This window comes from Phytophthora infestans, genomic scaffold (genome assembly GCF_000142945.1).
Source record: "Phytophthora infestans T30-4 supercont1.12 genomic scaffold, whole genome shotgun sequence".
Taxonomy (NCBI): Eukaryota; Oomycota; class Peronosporomycetes; order Peronosporales; family Peronosporaceae; genus Phytophthora; species Phytophthora infestans.
In genome coordinates this window covers 1,772,953-1,782,824 of record NW_003303747.1, presented here as the reverse complement: position 1 = coordinate 1,782,824, position 9,872 = coordinate 1,772,953, and the positions used below count along the sequence as shown (strand labels likewise).

Here is a 9,872-nt window from a genome sequence, read left to right as displayed (position 1 = left end):
ACAGCCTGGATTCAGTGACATATGCCCGTATCCAATACTCGTTGAACGTTCGGAGGTGACGCCGTCGAGTCCCTGGCACCTTGGCGTCTCCGTACATCACCTGACCGAGGGTTCGTCGCTTGAACATCTTGGGCGGTGTCACGTCTTTGTCGACGGGTGATAATCCGCAACCACGGAGAAATCACTACACCACATCACTGCAAGTACGAATGTAGAGAGGCCAAGAAAAACGATTTCATGCTCTTCAATATCATTAAGGAGAAGGCAAGGGCACAGCACAAGTATCATTTGCTGGCGATGGAGCAGAAGGTAAATTCTGCCTCCAGCCGCAAATCCAGTCAGGTCGAGCCGAAGACCAGGCCTGGCAGAGCAGAGCAACGGGTCAATGGAGCCCAGCGTTTCAATATGAAGCCGAATACTGCACAACCTCAACGAACGGACTCAACGCCTCCGAAGACTGGTTGCTGGCACTGCCAAGGCTCTCACTGGCTTCGGGACTGTCCGACTGCGACGGCTGAAGATAAAAGTCGAGCAGTGGACAGAATGAAAGAAGTGAAGGACAGGTCACGTGTGAAGATGGTTCGCACTGCACCCCAACCAGGCGAAGTCATGGTGAATGAGTTGATTGTATTAGCATATTGCGCCGACTCTGGTTCCGACTCGACGGTAATACCACGTACTGCGGTTGAAGAGTTGGTAGCTCTGGGGAGTGGTGTAAAGGTACAACCATTACCGACACCGGTTGATGCAATAGTAGCAGGGGGGTCAACGGTGGTCTGTCGCGACTCCGTGACGCTCAACATCGTTCTTCAGACCGCCACCGGCACTGTCCGCCTGCAAGAGGTCACATGTCTGGTAATGGAAGGAAATGAGTCCGATTTCCTCCTTGGCAACGATACATTAGTATCACTGGGTATTGATGTCAACCATCAACTAGAACAACTTGCCGGTAGTGCTCTTCCGGAAGATGTCGACCCGTTTGAAGAAGAGGAATGTCCAGATGCGGATCTGTCTGTCGCTGACATTCGTGAGAAGCTTGAAGACATGGTGGTTGCAGCCGGCAACAGCGGTTTCGACCAGGGATACATGTCGTTCCTCCGAGACATTATTGGCGTACGAAGACATCTTTAGGATTGATCTTGGAGCCGATCCTCCTGCTGACATTGCACCACTGCGAATCAAGCTTGTTGAAGGAGCTAAACCCTTCCGTGCCCGCTCGCGCCGATATGCTCCGGCACAGCGCAATTTCCTTCGGGAGTATACGAAGCGGCTAGAGCTGATGGGGGTTATCCGGCAGAACAACCAGAGCCACTGGGCCTGTGCAGCAGTACCTGTGGCCAAACCCAAAGTACCCGGTGAGTTCCGGATGACGATCGATTATCGTCCGGTTAATTCACCTACTGTGCCGATAGCAGGATCGGCAGAGGATGTGACGGATCAGCGAGCGAAGCTGAGGAAGCGTACGGTTTTGCGGATTTCGATATGCCAAAGGGATTTTGGCAGCTCCCTCTCCATCCTGATAGCCAAGAGTTGATGAGTTTCGTTACTACCGATACTGTTTGGACACCAGGACGCGTTCCGCAAGGGGCAAGTGACTCAGCCACACACTTTCAGAATGAGATGCAGACTGTGTTCGCTGAGATGTTGTATGCCCACCTGCTGGTATGGATCGACGACATTCTAGTCTACGCAAAGGACCCAGCAACATTTATCACAGCACTACGTCAGTTTTGTTTAGCTCTGTCGTGTCCACCGTTTGAAACTCAGTGTGAGTAAAAGCTGTCTGTTCAAAAAGGAGATCCGATGGTGTGGACGTGTATTCAGTGGCGCCGGTATCCGCCACGACCCAGAGCGTATCAGCGCTCTTCGGGCGCTTCCACTGCCAGCTACGGCTGCTGATCTACAGCAATTCCTATGTGCTGCAGGGTGGATGAGGGATACTCTCGTGGATTTCGCCCGGGTCATGCGTCCACTACACGACAAACTGGAGGCAATACTGAGCGTCAGTGGACGCACTAAGAAGCTGGCAGCCGGTGTTGCCTTGACGTGGACGTCCGACGAGGAAGGTATGTTCGCGACGGCAAAGAACCTTCTTGGTTCGTCACAACTGCTGCATTTCCCGTAGTCCTCGACCATAGTCTCCGTGTTTACGGATGCGAGTGACCTTGGATGGGGTCTCGTTGTGACACAGGTGGACACTTGGGACTCTGACCTGCCGGCACACGAACAGCACCACCAGTTGCTGGTATGTAAGAGTGGAATATTCGATACGACCGAACGCCGGTGGAGCGTTATTGAGAAGGAAGCCTACCCTATCATTTGGGCTGCACGCAACCTCGGCCATCTTCTCATCCGCCCGACTGGATTTCGACTCTTTTGCGACCACAAAAACTTGTTGTACGTGTTCTCACCGACGCACGAAGTCAAACGTCACATCCGGGGGAAGCTTCAGCGGTGGGCTTTGTCTCTCACCGGCCTGCCGTACTGTATTGAGCATATCGATGGCGAAGCTAGCGTCTGGGCAGACCTTTGTCTCGCTGGGGTTCCTCGTCTTCGGTAGAGGTGGGGTTACACGTGAAGTGCAAGTTCATGACTCGTAACCAACAACGCATTGAAGATGCAACCAACAACCAGCTTGACGAGCTTAGACCGCGGCAAGGTGATTTTGTTTTTCCTACGCTGGACGAGTTGAAGCAACTGCAGCAGAGAAACAAGCGAAGTGCACCAGAAGTCGTAGACGTTGACGACGATGATATAATGTCTGTTGAGGGCAGATTCTGGATCCCAGACTCGGCTAAAGAACTACGGCAGCGCATCCTAATCGTAGCTCACTGTGGAAGCCAAGGCCACCGTGGCCTGGACGCCATGCTGACAACCATCAAGAGCATTTTCTTGATCGGTAGTTTGGAGCAGCACTGCCGACAGTTTCTATAGCGTTGCCTACTGTGCAAACACGTGAAGGGTGGCAACGTGATATCACGACCATGGGGGCCAACATACAATGCAACCAAGCGGAATGAGATGTTGCATTGGGATTTTCTGTATCTTGGCGACAGTGTGGGCAAATGCAGATATCGACTTGTCCTGAAGGATGGACTTACACATTTCTGCGAGCTCGTAGCCTGTGACTCACCTACAAGTGCAGTAGCTACTAGTGGATTGGTGGATTGGGCAAAGTTTTTCGGCCCACCACAGATTCTAATTTCGGATCAAGGAAGTCACTTCAAGAACGAAGTTGTACGACTGTTGTGCAGACAACTTGGCATTGAACAAGATCTCGTTTTAGCATATGCACCATGGATCAACGGCACTATTGAGCGCCTCAATCGCGATATTCTCCAGGTCCTACGAGTTTTACTGATGGAGATGAAGTTGGACATACATGAGTGGGAGTACCTTGTGCCAACAGTACAAGGTATCCTCAACCACACTCCTGTAGCATCACTAGGCAACAGATCGCCCGGTGAACTCTTCACTGCATTGCCTCGACCCTCGCCTTTTGAGGCAGTGCTAGCTGAGCGCAATGGCAAGACCGTGGTAATTACCGAGCCCGCGGATATTCCTACGGATATGGTGGAGAAAATGCAGCACAGCCTCCAAGAGATGCACAGGGGGTAGAAGACATTCGCGAGCGTCGCCGCCTGCAGAATATGAACCGCTCTAATGGAGTGCCATGCAACTTCACTACCGGCGATTTTGTGTTGTTGGTCTCGAATTGACTCTCGACTTTCAGTCAACAAGCTGTTGGCTCGCTGGGTGGGCCCATTTGAAGTTGTGGAGGAGCACCCACACTCATACATGATCCGCCACTTGCTAAATAACCAGCGCTATATGGTGCATGGATCCCGCTTGAAGTTCTACCGCGACGGCAATCTTGGAATCAGTGAAGCGCTACTTGCACACGTCGGAAACCAAGGAATGGTTCTTGGCGTCGAAAAGATTAAGAAGCATCGCAAATTCCAGCAATCCTGGCAGCTACTCGTATCCTGGGCTGGCTTACAGGACGAGGAGGACTCTTGAGAGCCGTTGCAGTCACTATTTGGTGATTTACCGGACCGTGCGGCCGCATACGTCGCTGAAACTGGTGACAATGAGCTTGCACAAGCTGTTTCTTCAATTCAGCAAAGTATCAGCACTTAAGGATGCGTGTGGGCCGAAATATGGGGCAACTGCAACGTGTTGAAGTGCAACTTGACCGGTAACAGTGGTCCCGTCTCATGGGTGGACTGTCGATTTTGGATACGTGACTGATTTCTATCAGATGGTGACTGGATTGTATCCATGGATTCCAATCGTGCGGCGAAATTTCCTTTATTCATTTCTACATATTTCAGCTGCGGTGGCATGGTGTTCTTGGAGGGCAGTGTAGGTATTTGCGTGGCATGCAGTAATGGCATGCAGACTATCTGGAATCAAGAACACCATCTCGAAGGACATCATGCCTATCAAGTTGCAGCTACTGCATTATTGGTGCTCGACGCTCAAGGCTGTTTCAAGACGGTTGGCTACAATACGAGTAGGTAGTCTAGTGAACACAGCGATAGGAGTCTAGCCAAAGGAAGCTCACTTCTAAACTTGCAAGCAATAGCACACTACACCTTTGCCAGGTCAAGATGGTGCTACTCCACTTCAAAGTGGTGAAGTAACTAAACCTTTTTAAAAATTATTCTCAATTTTTACATTAGAGTTTATGTCACTTCACAAATATGTCGAGTAAACGCACTCCGTACTTCAAAGTGGTTTATTCGCAGTTCAAAGCGGATCAACCCTCCTGAGCGTGTGCGCGAGCACTTCATTGCCATTCCTCGCTCTCTCTTATCAATCTTTTACCAAGCCCTCAACCAAGCCAAGCCTCTACCTACCCCAAGATGCCCAGAGCCCCGCACCTCGCATTTGCCAGAGCTCGTGTCCTCGACTGCCTCCGTGTCGGCGGTGACTGGACGCTTGTGGCCGCCCACAACGGAATCCCCGCCACCACATCACGTCGATTTGTGGAAGCAAACGGAAGCACACGTCGCTGAACGAGCCGACTTGGTACTTGTACGGCTGGCTCCGTACTCTTCAATATAACCCCATTCAAGGTACGCAGTATACTGTATTACAATATTTTTTTAAATGGCATACTAACCGACTTTTGAACTGGTGCTACAGGGTGTTTTAGTGCTTTTAAGGCCAAGATCAAGGCCGACCTTGCCTTGCCCCGTAAAGGGCTGGTTGTGGAGCATCCTCGCGGGACGGTTGCGGCTGCTCGGATGGAGAAACTGGAACGCGCGGCGAGACGCCGCATCGGATGTATCGACACGCACCTTGCTAACAGGTTGACACTGCATTGCCAGCATTCCGTTGCTGCCGCGGAGCGCATGGAAGACATGCAGTACGGCACCTAGCTGCAGCTCGGACCACTTTGCTCTGCGTTTTCGCCACTTTGAATTTCCTTTTTAGTGCTACTTTTTCGTAATCAAATTTTTGTTTTCATTTTTTTTAAAAAAATCCGGTTTGAAGTGGAGTAGCACCATCTTGGCCTGGCAAAGGTGTAGCATTCCCAGCAAAGCGGAAACTACCACAATGCAATGAAAATGGACTGTACAATTCAAGATGACAGAAAAACTGCAAACGTTCTACTTTGGTGGCAGAGCGTGTTCAAAGTTATGCCGAAACGAAAACTATCATCTGAACGGCATACTCGAATGCCAAAGTCACGATCGTATCACCTGCCATTAGAGCTGCAACGACGAGTTGCGTCTGAAATCATAAATCCTTGTCAGTCAGTATCCAAGTGTTCCAACTACCGGCGAACACCAGCAGGACGTACCTCTTGGTTCGGCATCGCCACCAGCTCCAGCATAGCGTTGATAGGCGTGAAAACCTCTGCGATAATCGCAGCCAGCACAGCGTAATTGACAAGCGCGCTGCGACAAAACAGCTTATTCTCCCAGAATCCTTCCATAAACGGTTGTCCCCTGTAGTTGGCCACGAAGGTGTTCACTTGCATGATCGACGCCATGAGGAACATGATGCTGTTGACCACATTCGGGGTGAAATTCCCATCCGGATGCATCCCTGGGTCCCCCGGCTCGATAAAAGGTTGGGCGACGTGGAGAGCAGCGGCCAGGAAAGCCAGATGAATCACAAACTGGCCAAAGATTGACACCATCACTGACATGCAGAACACCCCGGACGGAGGACGCTGGTGTGAGAGCTTACGCGCGGGTTTTGCTCGTGATAGAAACAGAAAGAACATGGCGATCGACAGCTGCACACAACATTCAAGCCTTTGTTAGTGCTAGTTCAGGGTCACATACAACAAGCACACGTACCCCCGATATAGTGAGCTGTTGATCACCGTTCTTGACTCCATGGATGAAGAGAGAGCTCAAGTAATAGGCCGTGATAAGACAATTGATTCCCAGGATCTTGTACATCTGGATGGTAGTGGCCAGTGTGCATCGTCCCTGGCGAATCAGCTTCTTGATCACACGGATACTTGAGCTCTTCGATGTAAACGGCGATGCAATGGAGGCGTCTCCTAGTCGCACAATCTGAGCCTCATCATTGCTTGACAAAGACTGCTGCAGCTCTTCCACCGAACGTCCTCTACGTCCAGCTTGTCGTCGATTCCGAAGACCGCCCTGACCTGCACTACCAGAGCCTCTTCCAGACTCCACAACATGAGGCGTAGTCTCCGTGCTGGACGAGTTCACGATTGAGATACCAATGTGCGCTTGCTTCAAGGCACCCACATCGTTCGTGCCGTCTCCGCACATGGCTGTCGTCTTTCCACACCGATTCATTGCCATGATGAGATGTTCCTTCTGCTGAGGTGACGTGCGAGCAAACACCGTGGCGCACAGACACATCTTCTCAAGCACAGAAAGGAAACCTTCCAGAGCAGCCGCCTTGTCGTCGCACTTATCCTCTTGCTGCTTGTAAAGCGTTGCCAGAGCTTCTCCCGTTACACACAGATCATACTGGATCTGCATTTTCTCCACCTCATCCACGTTGAAAAGGATCGTTTCCTCCTCGATATCTGGCGAGCCGTCGTCGATTGACTTCCACTCCACAGATCCAGACTCCGCATTAGGCGTCAACACTAGCGGCTGCCTCGAATACCCCGCGTTGATCCCCACTTGACGCGCTACATCACACGCTGTGAGAGGGTTATCCCCCGTAACCATAGTAACCTTGTGCTTGGAGATCATCAGCTCCCGGATAGTCCGCTTTGTGTCGTCCTTCAGTGGGCAATCAAGCACCAGGAAACCCGCAAATGTCAGCTCACTCTCCAGTTCGTCACGCGGTTTGCGACGCAGTTCACCCGCTGAAGCCTCTCCAGCCAGTACTCGGAAGCCTAAAGCCAAGACGCGGCATCCTTTAGACGCGTAATGGCGGTACACACGGCGATAATACGAAGGTTTGTTGATAAAGATGGACTCGAGTACCTCAGGCGCGCCTTTCGTAAGCACACGTTGCTCGTCTTGCTCGTCATTGTCAGCTTTCCGCACACACACGACGGTAGTCATGCGCTTGAGCTCGGAGGAGAAAGCAAAGCTGTGGAGGATGTCAACCGCCTGGATTTCACCTCGACGATCCGAGTAAAACGATGGCTGGACGCTCGGAAGGCTCTCCGCTCTGCCTTCGTGGCCTGTCAAGCACCAATTAATGCTCCGAACAGCAGTCATCTCAAGCGGATCGCCAGCTACTTGGCCATTCAGCAAGACTAATGACTGGCATCCTGCTAGAACCAGCTCCGTATCGAGAGGAAGCTGCTCAGGGGCGATGATGTCGAGCTCTCCACCACGTTTCCCTCTGTACTTGTCAGGCTCCACGTGGGCTTCCAGCCCTGCAACGCCATGCAGCTTCAGCTCGTCACTGGTTAGTGTACCAGTCTTGTCGAAGCAGCAGACATCGATTCGACCAGCGAAAGGGATGCGAAATGGCTCGGTGCAGAAGATATTACTCCGTGTCAAAGCGATCAGTGAGTTGGTCACCGCTAACGACAATTCCATGGGCAATTCGGGCGGCACGACTGACGTGATAATCATAATGCAGTGCAGGAAGAGCTTGAACTGGTTGCGCGTCGGGTCGTTGATGCCTTGAGAGAGCACGAAGGCGGCTGCAGCCACGGCAAAGTTCAGCAGCAGAGCGATAAACCACATCGCTTCCGAGTTGTTCGCAGTGACACGTTGCGACGAGTACAGAATCGTGCGCATCAAACTGCCTTGAGTCGTGCCGAATCCAGTCCTAAGCACGAATCCCACGCAGCCTCCGTCGGGAGCAGTAGACACTCGCAGCGAGTCCTTGGAAGAGGGACTCGAGTGCTGAAGAACCTTGGTGCCTCCATAAAGAACGTGGCGTTTGTGTTTCATACTCGAGCCGTCATCAACCTCAAGATTCTTCAGCTTTGCCTCGTCATTCACGATGGAAGCCCCGACAGCTTCTTTGCGCAATGGGAGGGACTCACCAGACAGCATGGACTCGTTGACGACGCAGTTCCCGCGCAGCAGTAGCAAGTCGCACGGGACGACAGTGTCGCGCTCATTGTGGCCAACAGAGCAGATGTCACCGGGAACCAGGTCGTCGCTTGAGACCTGAGTCCACTTACTCTGTCGATAGACGAGACACGGCTGAGGAGCACGTCGCATGTGCAGCAGAGTGCTCATGTTTTGCTGGCGTTGCTTGACGACTGTGCACTCGAAGATGACGAGCATGAGAAGCGTCATAAGCGAGTAGTACATGTACTCATCGAGACACCAGAGCAACATGCAGAAGAACTGGAACACGAAGAACGGAGCCACGAGCTGCTCTTTGAGTAGCTCAGCGAACTTGGGCACGGGCAGTTCAAAGTCGTTCCTGCCCCACTTGTGTTTGGCCTGTTGCAGCTCCTCCTTGGACTTCACACCTTCGCTCTTCAGATAGAACTCGAGACTGCCTTTGGAGGGGAAGTCCAGACGACGGAACTGAGCCTCACCGCTGCGATTGATGGTCTCCACGTCTTCGTACAAACAGAACTTGAGGTTCTGGAACGAGAACCAGAGCGTCGGCCTCTTGGTGTCCTTCATTTTGTCCGTGGACACCAACTGGCAGTCACAGAGCTCCTTGGGCAGCATAGCGAGAGACGGCTCCACTTTAACGAGCATCTTGAGGCGCTCATCCTCCACTACAGCCGTTAGCTTTGTACACGTCATCCAGCAACGCACGTCCACGCTCCACTCAGCACTCAGCAGCGCTAGAGCGTGCCAGAAGACGCCGAATGCGCCGAAAACCCACGGGACCACGTCGTCATCGGGGCGTATTGCGTACAGATACACGGCGGTAACGTATAGGAAGGTGAATGGCAACAGATCGAGCCGCATGGGCCATGGCAACGGCGTGTACAGCGCCACGGACGTGAGCTCCGGGTCGGCCACGCCCACCTTCACGACCATCGCGATCTAACAATACCGATTATGTGTATGAGCGATTTCTTCACATTAAGTACGAAAGGCAAGTTGTACGTGCCAAACAGCGAGACGCTGTAATCATATAGACACGGCCTCACCATGGAGAGAGCTTCAGTTGTTGCAAGGAATTCGTCAGATCATCGTAGTCTTTATGTTTGTGTTTCGTCAGCTCACACTAGTGCGAGGTCCGTAACCAGATAAACGATCATCACTCGATCCATGCAGCAAATTTACACTATTCCTGTCTAAGTTGATGCGTCTAATTTCCTACAGCGGGGGTGGTGTATTCTTCAGAGAAACAGGTTGTCCTCATACAAGTCAGACATACGCTTGTTTGAAAAGCATCAGCAGAGAGCCACCGACCCAGCCTCAATCTACAGAAGTCCTATTCACACAGTCGCGCTCACACCTGCTCTGGACGAGCAGAGCACGACG

The 9,872-nt window shown here is 52.0% G+C and overlaps 2 protein-coding genes across 2 annotated transcripts; one reads left to right on the top strand and one right to left on the bottom strand.

The window, feature by feature from the left end:
* Positions 1–237: 237 nt before the first annotated feature.
* On the top strand, positions 238–1,131 carry PITG_08034 (uncharacterized protein; the record flags this gene model as incomplete). The annotated part of the gene is made up of 2 exons (XM_002904178.1): positions 238–309; positions 397–1,131. 2 exons carry the CDS (start codon positions 238–240, stop codon positions 1,129–1,131), a joined length of 807 nt encoding a protein of 268 aa, XP_002904224.1.
* A 4,515-nt stretch (positions 1,132–5,646) lies between these two features.
* PITG_08032 (P-type ATPase (P-ATPase) Superfamily) lies at positions 5,647–9,538 on the bottom strand (the record flags this gene model as incomplete). Its single annotated transcript, XM_002904177.1, has 4 exons — positions 5,647–5,742; positions 5,813–6,253; positions 6,318–9,428; positions 9,536–9,538. 4 exons carry the CDS (start codon positions 9,536–9,538, stop codon positions 5,647–5,649), a joined length of 3,651 nt encoding a protein of 1,216 aa, XP_002904223.1.
* Between the last annotated feature and the right edge of the window lie 334 nt (positions 9,539–9,872).